The 15,900-nt window shown below is 42.5% G+C and overlaps 2 protein-coding genes across 2 annotated transcripts in view; one reads left to right on the top strand and one right to left on the bottom strand.

Annotated features, from left to right (window-relative positions):
* Hibch (3-hydroxyisobutyryl-CoA hydrolase) overlaps positions 1-4,579 on the top strand; it is a 51,537-nt gene extending 46,958 nt beyond the window's left edge. The window contains exons 12-14 of the mRNA XM_038315304.2: positions 178-297; positions 938-971; positions 3,625-4,579. Of these exons, the coding sequence (XP_038171232.1) occupies positions 178-297; positions 938-971; positions 3,625-3,740 (270 nt within the window). The 3' untranslated portion in view covers positions 3,741-4,579. The remainder of the gene's footprint in view (positions 1-177; positions 298-937; positions 972-3,624) is intronic.
* A 955-nt stretch (positions 4,580-5,534) lies between these two features.
* Positions 5,535-8,928, bottom strand: C18H2orf88 (chromosome 18 C2orf88 homolog). Its single transcript, XM_038315305.1, has 2 exons — positions 7,902-8,928; positions 5,535-7,026 (listed from the first exon to the last, which is right to left on the bottom strand). The coding sequence occupies exon 1, from the start codon at positions 8,764-8,766 to the stop codon at positions 8,434-8,436; it is 333 nt and encodes a 110-aa protein (XP_038171233.1). The 5' UTR covers positions 8,767-8,928; the 3' UTR covers positions 5,535-7,026; positions 7,902-8,433.
* Positions 8,929-15,900: the final 6,972 nt, after the last annotated feature.

Below are 15,900 nucleotides of genomic sequence, written 5' to 3'. Positions count from 1 at the left end.
CACGTTTGTGTCTCCTGCTTTGGCAGGGCGAGGCCAAGGCGTGTTTTTATGAGTCTTTGGCCCATGGAAGAAGGTCTAAAGCGCAGGTGTTAGTCTGGCTTGCATAGGAATTTAGCTGGCTTATTACATACAACAAAGTGGCAGTTGGCTAACAAGGAATATTTTTTTTCCCCAAAGGTGATTAACAAAATGTCTCCGACATCCCTAAAGATCACACTGAGGCAGCTCATGGAGGGCTCTTCCAAGACCTTGCCAGAGGTACTGACCATGGAGTATCGGCTAAGTCAAGCCTGTATGGTAAGAATTTTATACCGAGTGTTGTTATTTTCTAGTTAGGAAAATCATTGCAGAATACGTAAAATTTACAGTGCGTATATCTGTTGGGAGCTTCTCTTTTGTTAATGGGGACAGTAAGTCCTTGGTTGGGAGTGAGAAAGACAGACAGACGTTGAGGAAGCAGAGTTGAAGGCATGGCCTTGAGACTGGGGAGAGATCATGGATCCTGGCAGCCTTCTGTGCCTGCTTGCGACTTACTTCTACGTCATAGATTTTAAAGGGAATGGCATTGCTATGGTTTTTCTTTAGGAAGCCAGGGATGCAGCTAGTGTAGGGAATTTGCTGGAATAGTATAAAGAAGTGGCCATATCAGTGGCTTCAAGAGCCTGGACTGGAGAAGGAACAACATGAAGGCAGCATGGTGGGGCAGGTTGGAGGCTGCACCAACCTGAGGAGGAGCAGAGATGTGCCTCAGTGGGCTTGCCCGAGCCAGTGAAGTTGGGCGGTGGTCTGAGGGGAGCTGTCTGGAGGGCGCCAGCTCCGGGTGCCATGGTCACAGCTGTAGTCATAGGAACGAAGGGCTGGGGCGGGTGGAAGAGGAAGGGCATAGGAGCAAGGGTGCCGGAATTACTCCATTCGCTCTGCTCTCGAACTCTTTCAGGAAGGTCATGACTTCGATGAAGGCGTTCGAGCCGGTAAGTGACAAAGGGAGTTTGTGAGCATTCTCAGTTAACTTCAGTGGCTGTTTTAGTGGAAATTAAACTTTTAGAATGGTTGGTGTGTGTGTGTGTACAACATATGGAAAGGTGTCTCCGAAACTAATGTTTCACATTCATGTCCTGTGCGTGTCAGACCCTGTCCCCTTCCATGAGTGTGTCAGGCCCTGTCCCCTCTCATGAGTGTGTCAGGCCCTGTCCCCTCTCATGAGTGTGTCAGGCCCTGTCCCCTCCTATGAGTGAGTGTGTCAGGCCCGCCCCTCTACTCATGGAACCTGCCCTGTGAACTTGTAAACACGCTCTGCTGCATTTGAAAGGTGCATTAATTGTTGCCTAGAAGCCCTCAGCTGCCCCTTGTTCCTCCTTCATTTGTGCTGTTCTCTTATGACTGGGCAGTGTCTGCCCAGCACCCTCCTCCTCATGCTTAGGTAGTCGGCATCACTGGGAGAGCACAGAGGGTGTTATATGTAACGCTTCTGCCTTTCTCAAGGCAGCACATTCAGAAAAAGCTTACATTGTTTTTCTCTAGCAAACTTGTAGCCATTCCTTTTCTGTATAGTTCTTGTGTTCATGAAGAGCTGTTTTCCATATATAAAATGAGTTGTTTTCTTCTGCATAAATTTTGCATGTCCCTTCCTGCCTCTGCCTCCCAAACATACCATAACTGGCCAGTTTTCTTGGTTTTATTAATCATTTTAATAGAGTACAGGCACTGTTCGTGTGTGTGTGTGTGTGTGTGTGTTGGGGGGGGGGGGGAAAAGCCTACTGCTCTACCACCGGCCTATACTCTACAACCCCAGAAATATTTTTCTGAGTAAAAAGCTGTGTTTTCTACACCCTGAGATTTGGTAAATCTCTGCTGTTGTAAAATTGTTTTAATTTGCAGTGTGACATGAATAACTTGGTGACTCACACAGCAAGTGCTTGGCCGCTGTGGCACAGCGCAGAGGCAGAGACAGGCGGATCTCTGTGCAGCCCAGGCCAGCCAGAGCCACATGAGAGCCCATGGCTCAAAAACAAAACCCACCACCAGTAATAACCAAAAACCCAAAGTAATTGCTTGTCAAGCTACTTTTGTTTCTAAAATTGAAAAGAAAAAAAAAGGTCTTTTATTATGAGACAAGGTTTACTGTGTGGGCCAGGCTGGTCCAAAACCTGTCTCGCTGCCTCAGCTTGCTGAGTGCCGGGATGAGGTGTGCGCCACCAGGCCTGGCTCACAGTGAGACAACACTGCTGCCTCCTGGCTCAGCACAGACAGCAGCATCTGCTGGGGAAGACTGTCTAGTAGCCCTGCTGTGGTTTACAACCGTAACGCTGTGTCAGCACATCTAATGTTGACATCGAGGATGAGCTCCTTGCTGGTTACGGAAGAGCAAAGTGAACCCTGCCAGCAGAGCAGAGGGCCAGAAGCTCTCCCTCCTGTGGGCCGAGCTTCCTGCATGGGCAGCATTTTCTGTCTTGCACAGATGTGCTCAGGGCTCACTCCTGTGCCCTTTGGTAGAACCCCAAGGAGGTAGCTGGTGTCAGCCATAACTGAAGGGGGAAAGTCGTGTGGGAAGCAGGCCCAGGACCAGTCTTCTGTTGACACTGGCTAGGAAATAGAAGCGTTCAGTCCAGTATAAAGCTGGTTGCGTACCTGAGACTTCATCTCAGAACAAACTAAACACACGTACCTCTCCAGTATCTGCATTTGATTGTGCGGAAAGCTGTATACAAGCTGCATCCTTGTTCCCTGGTTCCCAGACTGCTGCTCCAACTGTACTTGTTTCTTCTGAGTATCTATAGAGCCTGTATATTAAGACTGGGAATAGAGAATAATGACAGAATGCTCGCCCAGGGTGCAAGAGGTGTAAGGTTCAGTTCCTGTGCTGTCACAAGCAAGCAGCAACAAAGCAGACATGGAAACACATACACACACGCACACACACGCACACACACGCACACACACACACACACACACACACACTTCCACTCTTTATTAAAGTTATGTGTGTTAGGCATGTCTGAGATTTGCTACCGTATCACGCTTTTTTTTAACTGTTTGTAATTATAGATTGAGCTCCCGAATCCCCTCCCTCCACACATCCTGAATAGCTTGTGTGTACCCAAGTGCACTAACCCCAGAAAGCAGGATTCTCTTTTTATTTTCTTAAGTGTTTACACTTAGAATCCTATGGGGATATAATGTATCTGTAATGAAATAGGAATAGAAGATTTTGTGATTACCTGATGGTGGTCTGATTTTTTTTAATACTAGAGGATTTGGTAAAATGGTAACATCTACATTTAATTATGTATACAATCTCCTTTTCTTTACATCAAGTAATTAATTTTCCTCTCAAAGCCTGGTTAGAAGCCTGAGCCCTCTGACCTCTATTGCCTTCTCTCCCTCTTGCACCAATACGTGATTTAGCTGTCTGCAATACAGAGATTTCATTTATAGTTCTGTCTGAGGCTGGAAGAGGAATATTTAAACTGCCAGATTAGTTCACTGGGTTTTATTGAAAGCATAAACGTTACAGAAAAATGTGCTATAGAAGAGAATGCCTAGTAAGGCAGAGTTATCAGTTCAGTGGTTAAATCTGATAGTAGCAGAACAAGCTGTGCTAATGTCTCTACCTTCTTTTGACAGTTCTCATTGACAAAGACCAGAGTCCCAAATGGAACCCAGCCAGTTTAAAGGAAGTTACCAATGAAGACTTGAATAGCTATTTTAAATCTCTGGGAAGCAGTGATCTGAAATTCTGAGGTGGCCAGACCTCCTAAAGTTTATTTTGGAGCAAGGGTCAGTAAACATATCACAGAGGCTGGCTAGGTCTCTCAGCTTGCCCGTTTCCAGCCTGCAAACTGAAAATGGTTTCCTCACTTTTAAATTGTTGGGAAATGAAAAGACTAATGTTCCATGATATGGTGGTCACCTGAAGTTGAAGCACCAGTGTTTATAGTCATTCATGATACAACAGTTAGCTGATGTCAAAGGCCAATGTTTCTAGAACTTTACTGCAGCAAAACCATCCTTGTATCTAGGCTACTGGAAGTGGTCATTGTGTGGTGGTTTGAAAGAAAATGGTCCCCATAGGGAGTGGCACTATAAGGAGGTGTGGCCTTGTTGGAGGAAGTGTGTCACTGTGGACTCTGAGGTCTCCTGTGCTCATGCTACACCCAATGACACATTTGCATCTGCTGACTATGGGTGAAGGATATGGAACTCTCAGATCCTTCTCCAGCACCATGTCTGCCTTGTCTCCATGATGATAATGGACTCAACCTCTGAACTGTAAGCCAGCCCCAATTAAATGTTTTCCTTTTAAGAGTTGCCATGGTCATGGTGTCTCTTCACAACGATAAAAACCCTAAGACGCCATGACATATACTGTATGGCCCTCAACGTCTCAAGTGTCTCCTGTGATCTTCATCAGAAATGACTTGCTGGGCCCTGGTTTAAAAGATGGGAAACTCTCAAGTACTTCAGAGAGTCTTCAGTTACATTCTCTCATTAAAATGGTAACTTTGGCTTCCAATGGTAGTTTATATGTTAATTAATCAAAGTATGTATAGATTATCAAAAATAAAGACCCTGAAATTTGGAGGGGGTATGTTAACAAATGTTCATTTAAGAAAACGTGAAAGAATTTGGAACAACACATATCAGAAGAGTTACTCTGTAAACAGGAAGAAGAGTCTCACTGGAAAAGAAGCTCCATCTCCAGAGTGCTGTCTCTGCCTCAGCTCTTCCGGGTCATCGGAACATACCTTCCCGGTAGAAATGAAAGCTTAATGCCTATTATTTGCAGTTATTTGTTAAGCTTAAAAAAAAATGAGGAATTAAGAAACTCCAGCCTCTAAGACAGACACACCCTTGCTTTTTATAAGTTATATCAAACTTTTGTAGGAAAAGTCAAAAGCAATTTAAAATAGAAATGTCTTTAGTAATTGGAGGTTGACAGTTTTTAAATATTTTATGTGTATGCAATATTTTGTCTGCAGAGCCCTAAGAGGGCATTAGATCCCTGGATCTGGGGTTAAGGATGATTATGAGTAACCATGTGGGCACTGGAAATTAAACCTGGGTCCTCTGGAAGAGCAGCCAGTGCTCTAAATTGAGCCATCTCCCCAGCCCCTGGCAGATTTAAGTCAGAATAATTTTATATTAGACTCAGCTAATCATTTGTTTTGTAACTTGGTATAATTTCTCCTTCATCCCAGGCTCCTGGAAAACTAAGAGAACTGAGGTAAGAGCAAAACCAACAGAACTGAAAGGAATATTGGGCTCATGCCTGTACCTCCCACACAGGTGGAGGCTACATTTCCTCAGCTCTTAATTTTTACCATGATGGCCTTTTCCTCCAGACAGTTCAGAAATAATATCACGATATTGACCACGTGTTACATCTATATTCTTAAAGCTCCGAAATGAGACCTTAATAACCCGAGGGCTTGTCTGTGCCCATGTTAACAAGACATACTAGAAGTCTTTATGTGAGACACCAGTGGACCACACCACAAGTATTTGCTTCAATTAAATAAGTAAGTACTGATAACTCATTTAATTGGACTTTTATTATACTTACAAAAAAAATTTCACAAAATTTTTTTTTGGAAAATATATCACTTCCGAGTTAACTCCTACAGAAGGGACTTTGCTAACAAAATGAGTTTCGTAGATAAAGTGACAGCGAATTTGTTAGAGCTAGCGCTTCCAGCTCCGCGGGGAAACACATGGCTGGCTGCGTCACTTCACGCAGATACTATGTGTATAGACTGACATACACATTACTGTTTCTTGACATCATGTGTCCACGTATAGCTTCTGGTTTCTAAAATAAAGTGTAGACGTGTACTCTGTCCCCTCCCACCAGTGCCAGTGGGGACCGAGCAGGACGTGCATAGCTTGCCGTTTCTGTGCATTTATTTTAATGCCTAGGGGACATTTGATACAAAGTCCTTTGGGCTTAAGACAATCCTGTGTGTCCCCTTGAAAATTGTGCTTTAAGTGATAGTAGGTACAGGGGGTTTGCAAAGAACTGATAATAAGGCAACTGAGATGGGAGAGTTCTAAATCGAAGGCCCGTTACCAAGATACAACAGCGAAGCGCACTGCGGCCTTTAGGGTCTTAGTAAGTAAGGATTGGCACGTTTATTTCCCCCACCGAGCTGCCTCCACGGTTGCCTCTGGGAGACCGTGTGCTAATAGCATCCCTCTGCCCATACGCAGATGCTCCACATGCCCCGTCCAGTAGCAAATAAGTCCGCCATCTTTCTGCTTATGGGGCCCCCTTCTCATCATCTCCTTAAAGACTTCAAATGAGGATCAGATGTTTAATGCGAAGGCATGAAAGGCTGATTTCTTATCAAAGGTGTCTCGCTAAGTGTGCAAACTCTGTCCTGACAACTATCCAGTGTGGTAGAAAGTTTCGTCACACATGGTTTATCCACCTACTACATAAGCCTTGTTCATGGGCTGATGTACAATTCTCATATACTCCAAAGACAGGTCTCTTAAAAGATACTGTATCATTAAAGCCTGACTAGGTGAGGGCACAGTGCTTGCTTCACGATAAAACCGGTCATAGTTGCTGAAAGGGGGAGACAGCGGGGAGCAGACACCACTGCTCCACCCTGGGGGAGTCAACAAAGAAGAAACCCGAAGTTGAAATACTCACGTGTAACCCAAACCCACTTGCATTATCTCTGTGTAGATGATGTCTTCTTGTTATGACAAGCATACATATTTTATATACTTAATTATATATTTTGAATAACAGGAAACCTTGCAACAGGTGATCTCATGAGAAACCAGATGAGTGAGGAATTCATGACCTGAGTCATCAGCATAGACGCTGGAAACAGCTGCTCCACGTACTAGAGACTGTACTTCGGGAAAGGGCTCCGCACTGGGAGGGACGTCTGTGCAGATCCGGGAACAGGAGAGGTTGCTTTAGTTCTGTGAGCTACTGGATTGCAGGTATAGCGCGGTACTATGCTTCCCAGGGCTTAGTAAAATTAGCGGAATGGCCAGGTATCTGAAAGCAAACTGAAAAACAGCTCATTTTAACGGCCTCTTTGCTCCTAAAACTTGGAGAATTCACTCTATTTGGCTTGGATTTCAGCACATTATTACAACTAGAGGCAACGTTTCTTGTTATTGGCAAAGCCAAGTGCCTATTTATCTCAGCGATACCAAAAAAAGCCTTTCTCCGGTGGTTTTGGATTTCAAGGATGCTGATAAAGCATATCGCTGAAGGGCTGTTGTGGGTGGGCCTATTCTCTCTCTAGTTAGACCTGGTGTCTAGCACAGCTTGGTGACAATCCTGGACAGTCAGCTCTGTTCTTCCACTGACTTTGCCCTATGCCTTCTGTTACTATTGAGCTTTATATAGTTGAGTCCTTTAAATAAATAAAACAGTATATACTAATGTATATACTATAAATGCTTAATTTATAACATTTCTATAATCTATGGCTAAGGGTGCCCTGTGACTGCTAAATCCCACACAGGCACTCCATTCAGGAGGAGAATATGTGGCTAAGACGCCCCTTGAGCGCGAGTGACTGCTAAATCCCACACAGGTGCTCCCTTTGAGAGGAGTGCTCTATTCTGCTGTCTAGTGGAGGAGAATTACAACCCCCTGTATGTTGGCTCTACATCCCCGCACCAGCACTGCAGGGAGGCTTTAATGCACGCTTAGCCATGACATTGGGCTTGGCTTTTCACCTCGCAGACCAGGCTTCTGTCATTAAGACATATTGGATAAAGGTGTCAAAGAGCTTCTTAATTCAGTACCGTAAACTAATGTCATGGCTTCTATAAATTATCCTTTAACGATGGCTGTAATGTGCAAAGTTTAAGTCATCCAGTCAAAGCTGTGGCAGGACCCTGAGGCCCAGGGCGGCAGCTATCCTTCTCACCTATAAAGAACTTCCTAGTGAGAGCACCCGAGGCAGCCCCTTTCCTGCTGGCTCTCTGTGGGTTACTGGTGTCAGGAAGTAGACAGGCTGTGGGCCACTATGGCTGGAGTTCAGTTCCTTGTCAAGGCATTTAAGGAAACCCCTTTTCATGATCTGGGCTTTTTTTTGGTATATATTAACAGAAATAGTCATTTTAAAGTCGATCCCTTAAAATAACCATTTGAAATTTGGGCACTTTTTATTCAGTGTTTTCTTTGGTGATGCCATCACTGCCTCGGGAAGAACATGCTTGGCCAGACAGCTCAGCTGGTTGCTGGGAGCCACAAGACCTCTGCCCATCCTTTCTGTGACCCAAATTCAAGATGGAGCAGGTATACATCGATGTTAACATAGAACTGCCTAAAATCGTACGTCATCGTAAGCATCTCTACACTAATATCATAGACATGGCTGCACATCCAGGAGGGGTTTTGAAACTTCTTTTGTATATTTAAACTAGCACCAACTACATCCAGAGCCTAGCGGAGCGCCATCACCCGATGGCGATGGCGGTGTCAGTGGCGATGGCGGTGTCAGAGCCCTCGCTCTCGATGTAGGGGATGTTGTAGTACTTGATGTTCTCACACGCCCACTGCTGCAGGGCGTCCTGCACGATCTCCTTAGCCAGACGCTCTGCAAACTCGAGGACCACAGGACTGGGCTCCGGGAGTGTCTTCACTTCCTCTTGGACCTGGGGTCTAACTGGAGAAGGGGTCCTGGTTTGACAGCTGTCATCGGGCATGAACGCTTCTTCACTCTCGTGTAGCTTGTGGATGTCTAATGTGGTCGGAAAGGGGAATGCTTGCTTTGACTTCATGCAGCCCATGATGAAGAGCTTTGGCAGACCGAAGGCGAGCGGTGTTAATTAAGACGACATCAACAGCATCTTTGGGAAACAGTGCAGGGTTGTGGACACAGTGGTGACCAGGCTTCCTCTCGGGCCACTCTGACAACCACCGGTCCCTTTTAGCACTCCTCGGGTCTTGTGTTCACCTGCCGAGAGAAGGGAGTTGTCACCGTAAGGTTCTGCACGATGTGTTGACCTGGAAGTCCTTAGTTCCTTGAGAGAAAAGCAGGGTTCTCAGCAAACAACCCCAGGAGCCAAAGCTGGAGAAGTCACTCAGTGGGAATGACACGACACTCACCAGACATTTTTATGGGCTCTTGAAAATCATATAAAAGTAATTGGAGTAAAATTTTACACGAACAAGTGATTGTTCTTGGACTGAATTCCACCCACATTTTTTTTGGTTTTCTTTTTTATTCTTTCACACATATATAATGTACTTTGAGCATAGTCTCCCTACGACCCTCTTACTCCTTAGTCACACCATCAAACCACCAATCTCCCAAGTCACCCTCCTTTTGTGTTTTCTGTCGTTTGTCTCTTCTTCCCACCCTCCCTCTGCTGCCCCCATGGGTGGGGGTGTCCCACAGCATGTAATTAGGCAGTTTTAAAGTCATCCTTTAAAATAACCATTTGAAAGCTATGCCCTTTTATTCAGAGTCTAATTTGACGGTGCCCCCTTTGGCAGCAGATGTCTCCCTGTAGGAATGTAGTTCATGTCATGAACATTGCTCTCTAGGATCCCAGTGCTCCAGGTTCAGGGAAACAGCAAAGCCTTCTTCCCCTGGTTGGAGTATGGATGTTAGCAGTGTGCACTGAAAGTCTCCAGCTTTTCTGTGTGTGTCTGCCATTTCTTCATCCCCCGTGGCCGCAGACCCACAGCTGTGCAGGCCGTGGCAGCCACTGCTGCTTCCAAAACCAAACATTGTCTACAAAGAAAGTTCACCAGGACTTGGCTCCTTTGTTTATGTCTGGTGTATGGTTGGGTCTTGCTAACCATGGTGACACGGGATAGTTAGGACAGACGGTCCCCACAGGTCCTTGGCAGGAAGTGTTTGCTGATCTCCGATCCTGACTATTAGGTACTCCTGCCACCAGCCCCGTGAGCTCACGCGTCTGAGGCTGCCATTCAGGTCTGACTTTGTCCCCTGGCCAGAGTGTTACAACTTAAGGTTGAGAGGAGGATAATGGGTCCTCACATCTGTGTGTGCACTGCACAACACAGACATCCAGGAGCCACCTGGGGTTTTTTTTCCCCTCTGAATGAAATACATCCTATGAAGTTTTTTTAAAATAAAGGTTTCTTATACCAGAGTACCCTCATCCTACTCCTGTCGGTGTTTAAACAGTGAGCAGGCTACACTTGTGACACGCCTTTGTGTCTTAAGTGGGTGTTGTCATGGAATGGATTGTCTTAAGATGGGGCTTTAGGGTTCTATATAGGTGGCTACATTAGGGACATGCAGCCACCGGAGAGCCCAGATGAAGCCAACAATTCCTGGCCACAGTACCTGATTAGACTTTAAAAGGAACACTAAAATTTCAACTCACTTTTAATAGTTTGTACTCAAAGCCTAGAAAAATTAACCCTTTGGAACTTACTGCTTTACATTTTTCTTTAAATATATAGTTTTACTCTTAATATACTCACAATCCCTACCACTAAGTAAGGATAAAAAGCGGGGGGGGAGGGGAGGATATGTAATTCAATAAAAATAATTTTAAAAAAGAAAAGGGGGACAAAGAGGAATTCCAGGCTTTGGCTTTCAAATTTGTTTTGTATGTCATGCTTCATGTTCCAGATTTTAGCTTTTTCAAAGGGGGTATAGAATGTGTTGAGTGTCTTGTTTGCTCTGCTGAGCTCATTGAAACCGGGTCTACCTTGGCTACTGATCTCTAACACAGAGCATGCAGTTACCACAGAATCTATTTTGGACTGAGAAGTGATATTGTAACTGGACAGAATTAACATGGAAACGGTTAGAGCACTCTGTCATAAATAAAGGAGCAGAAATAGGTTTATCTGGTGGCCCCATTCTCTACCAGTCTTCCAGTTCCAGCCACGGCAAAGCACCTTGCCCTCTGACCTTGCCTGGTAAGCCAGCTCTCTCATCTCTATGCCTCCTGCACTCAACACCACCCCTCTGGGCCCGTACCCAATGCTGTGGCCCTTTCTGAGGAACCCCATCTGCATCTCCCAAGCTCCAGGTTTGGACCAGGATGCACCTGCTCAGCAACCTCTATCATCTACACCTTATCCTATCCCTAAAGCTACCTTCCAGGTCTAGCCTGGCCAGCAGACTCTGGGTTCTAGTCTAGCCTAGTGACTCCACAAACTGCCTGCATTCACCTCAATCTGTGGCTAGAGCCCAGTCCCACATCCAGTGCTCCAGCTCTGACTGAGGGGCCCTTCCCATACCCTTCCAACCTCCAGACGGGACAGAACACACAGCCAGTGTGCTTCCCCATCTGCAGTGTCCGCATCAAACATACAACCAACAAGAAAAATATCCACATCCACAAACCTCACCGGAAAACAGAATACAAAAGAACAACACCGTCTCCTCTAAAAGCAGTCACTTAGAAATGTTCTCCAGTAAGAATCACCTTGTTGAGGCTCAGGGCACAGATCTTAAAAGAACAGTCATAGACTTCATCAAAGAGTTCAAGGAGCTTATGACAAAACAGCTCAGTGAACTTAGAACATAAAGAGAAAAATTGTGTGATGCTCCCCCCCCAAAACCCCACAAAAATAAGACTGAATGAAATGAAAAAGGCAATCGAGAATTTGAAAAGCAAATTCGATAAAGAGACAGAAACATTGAAGAGAGAGAGTCAAACTGAAATGAAGATAGAATTGGAAAATGCAGTTAGAAAAACACAAAGGAAGGTTATACACGTGGAAGATAGAATATTGAAGATGAAAAACCTAGACCACACAAGCAAAGAATATGAAAAAATTAAACACAGGGAAAGAACATGCAGGAACTGTGGGATGCCAAGATAAGACCGCATCTTTTAATTAAAGACAACGATGAGAAGAATCCCAAGTCAATGGCATATACCAGATCTTAAGAATATAAAAATAGACCTACTCAAACTAAGGAAAGACAACCCTTATAGATACAAGAAGCATACAGAACACCAGAGACAAGACCAGAAAAGAAGCTACTTATGAGCGACCACACTTAAAACTCTAATTAGGCATAGAGAAAGAGTGTTGAAATCTGCAAGAGAAAAATCATGTCACATATATAAAGGCAAATTCACCAAAGTAACAGCCTATTTCTCAGTGGAAACTTTGTAAGGAAGGCTTTCTAAAGTTCTAAAAGACATGATGGGCAGCCTTAACCACTATATCTACGAAAACTAACAAAAAATAGTAGGAGCAAAAAAATTCTCCTGATATAAACAGCCTAAAAACTTCATGTCTACCAAAATGATCCTATAGAATATTGGAAGCAGTAGTTCAGACTGAAGAGAGGAATATACATGTCCAAGAGACTCTTAAAAAAATTAAGCTATAATTAGTGAAATTCAAAGCACAGCTAAAACAGCAAAAAAGTCAACAAAATTACTGCAGTATACACACTTTTGAATAATAACTTTAAAAATGTATGGACTCAATTCTCCAATCAAAAGACAAAGGCTAGGTCAGTGGACTAAAACAAAATCATCTTCCTGTTATCGATAGAGACTTGGCTGTAGGCACCACTTTCAATTGAAAGGATGGAGAGAGCGCTCCAAGCAGATAGGACCAAAGGAAGCAGCAGTTACCGTCCACATGGCTGACAAAATTCAACTTCAAACTAAAGCTACACAGGAGAAAAAGGAGGGCACTTCATTCCTGATCAAGGCAACAATTAGCCAAGATAATATTACAATACTAAACACACATGGAGCAACTCTGGGGTGCCCGATTTCACAAAAACAAGCATAGTGCTGAAATTAAAGATAGTACTGGGCTGCTATTAACCTAGTAGATAATTTCAGTAATGCACTTTCTCCAGTAGATAACTCATCTGGAAAAAGGATAGAGGAAACCTTAGACATTTTACATCAAATGGGCTTAATAGCAGAATATTCCACCTAAACACCAAAGAATATACATTCTATTCAGCAGCCTATGGAAGCATCTCTAAAACAGACCGCATCCTAGGATGCAAAAAAAAAAAAAACCACTTAAATTCAGAAAAACATAATTCCAAGTGCCCTTTTCAGCCACGATGCAATAAAACTTAAAAATGATTTCAAACGAATTTCTATTAAGTGTAAAACTCATGGAGATTAAACGACTCATTAGTAGACAATGAACTGGCCAAAATAGAAGTCAAAATAAATTTTTAAAATTTTAGGGAACTAAATGAAAATGAAAACACAATAATACCTTTGAGACTTTTTTTTTTAAAAAGTTCAAGTACCCGTTATAATAAGCTCCATATGCCTATATTCAAAAAAAACCAGAAGGAGCACAAATAAATGATTTAATGATGCAGCTCAAGAACTTAGAAAAACAGAAGTCAAGCCCAAATCCAGTAGATAGCAAGAAATAAAAGCTAAAGTAGAAATTAATGAAATAAAAGATTAATATAACAGATCAATGAGTCTAAAGAGCTGGATCTTTGAAACAATAAACAAGATTAACATATTCTTGGCTCAACTAACCAAAAGAGGCTCCAAATTAATGGAAAAGAATGGTAAGACATTTACAGCAGACACTAAAAACATTCAGAATATTATAAGGGAATAATTAGAAAACAAGGACTCCATCAAGTTGGAAAATCTAAAAGAAACGTGAATTCTAGGTACATAGAAACACCAAAGTTATACCAAGAGAGGTCAACAACCTGAACATAACAATTGAATTGACTGAAACAGTAATAATAAACATAATAAACCTCTGACCAAAAAAAGCCCAGCCCAAATGAATTAAAAGCATATATCTATTCAACTTTGACTTTCAAATATCTTCAACCAATACTTAAATTTTAAGGAAAAAAAAAAAAAGAAAAACATAAGGAACACTCCAAGACACTGTCTATGAAACCAGTATTACTCAAATACAGGTAACAAAACAGGAACACACAAACACATGAAAAAGAAAACTGTAGGTCTATGTCTCTGATGGGCACAGATTTAAAAAAAATTCTCAATAAAACAATTGTGAATGGAATACAAATAATTCATCTACCATGCAGGAGCAAGTTGACTTTATCCCAGAGATGCAGGAATGGTTGAATGTACATAAATCAATAAATATAATAAATTATGCAAGTGGGCTTAACATCATATAATCTCAATAGACACAGGAAAAACAATATACTTTCATGATTAAAAATCCTAGAGAGAAGAGGACTGGAGGAAATATACCTCAGCACAATAAAAGATACATACGGCAAACTCACAGCCAATATTATCATAAATAAAGGAATACTTAATCCCAGTAAAATCAAGAAAACATGGTTGTCCATTCCTCCTCAATCTAGTGCTTAAAGTACTAACTGGGACAGTACAGCAAGGGATACAAATAGGAAAAGGGGTCAAATTATCCCTATTTTCAGATGATATATTATGCAAAAGAGGCCCTATATAGTCTTCTGGAGAACTTCTAGAAACAACAATTTCAGCAAAGTGATGGATGCAAAATCAACTTACAAAACCCTGCAGCATCTTTATTTTTACATCTCCAACAAATACTATTGAGAAAGAGATCATGGGAACACTCCTACTTACAATAAATTACTCAGACAATAAAATACCTTGGAATAAACCAAACCAAGGAGGTAAAGGAGCTTTACAATAAAGACTCCAAATCTCTGAAGACATTAAGAAATACAAAGACCTCTCACATTCGCGGGTTGTTAGAATTAATATTGTGAAAATGGCCATCCCGCCAAAAGTGATATAGATTCATTGCAATCCCAGTCAAAATACATATATCAGGCTTTACAGAAATAAACAGCATCCAAAAATTCATACACAGAGGAGACTCAAGACAGCCAAAGCAATTCTGACAAAAACTAACAGTAGTCGAGAGAGTTATTCCAGATTTCAAGATATATTATAGAGCTATAGTAATAAAAACAGTGTGGTACTAGCACAAAAACAAATGTATATATACCGGAGGCAGGCACTGATGAAGAGGCCACCAAGGGGTGCTGCTTACTGGCCTGTTCCTCATGGCTTGCTCAGTCTGCTTTCTTATAGACCCAGGACCACCAGCCCAGGGATGGTTCCACCCACAATGACTGGGCCCTCCTCCGTGGATCACTAATTAAGAAAATGCCCTATGGAATTACCTACAACCATATCTTATGGAGGCATTTTCTCAACTGAGGTTCCTTCCTCGAAGATGTCTTTAGCTTGTGTCAAGTTGATGTAAAACTAGCCAGCATACTGCTAGACCCCCATGTTACCCAGTGTTCAATAGTTAACAGAGTTTAATAGAACTTACTCAAACTTTCAGATAAATATGTCCAAGGACATGAAGGAGAAATATGATCATGAAAATTAATCAGAATCTCATTGGCAAAATTGACATTGCACAATTAAAAGAAAATACAAATGCAAGAAAAAGAAGTATATTATCTGAAATAAGCGATCCATTGAAAATGAGAGGGAACTATTTAAAAATCAAAACAAAGCAGCCACGAAGAAGATAATTCAATATCATTCAGTATCCAAGCTGTGAAGAATTGTATGCCTCAAACTTAGAAGGCGGGAAAGGGAAAGCGTAGAAGAAAAAGATTTAAAAAAAAAAAAAAAGGCAGGTGGATCTCTGTGAGTTTGAGGCCAGCCTGGTCTACAAGACCTAGTTCCAGGATAGGCTCCAAAAGCTACAAAGGAATCCTGTCTCGAAAAACAAACAAACAAAAAACCAAAAACAAAACAAAACAAAAAAAAAACCAAAAAAAAAGAAAGAAAAGAAAAAAGAATGCTACAAATGAATGTGGCCGGGCCTGGTGATTCTTGTCCTCTCAGCTACTCAGGAGACAGGGGCAAGATGGTGCTGAGTTTTCATCCTGCTTAGGAAACTTATACCACGTCTTTAAAAGGTCATATAAAAATAAAAGGCCTGGGGGTACGGCTCCAGGGTGGCCTTGACTAACGTGT

Source organism: Arvicola amphibius, chromosome 18 (assembly GCF_903992535.2).
Source record: "Arvicola amphibius chromosome 18, mArvAmp1.2, whole genome shotgun sequence".
Lineage (NCBI taxonomy): Eukaryota > Metazoa > Chordata > Mammalia > Rodentia > Cricetidae > Arvicola > Arvicola amphibius.
This window is presented reverse-complemented; position numbering and strand designations above follow the sequence as displayed.

Excerpts from the sequence above, each read along its gene's own strand:
- C18H2orf88 (XM_038315305.1), bottom strand. The coding sequence starts at position 8,766 with ATGGGCTGCATGAAGTCAAAGCAAGCATTCCCCTTTCCGACCACATTA.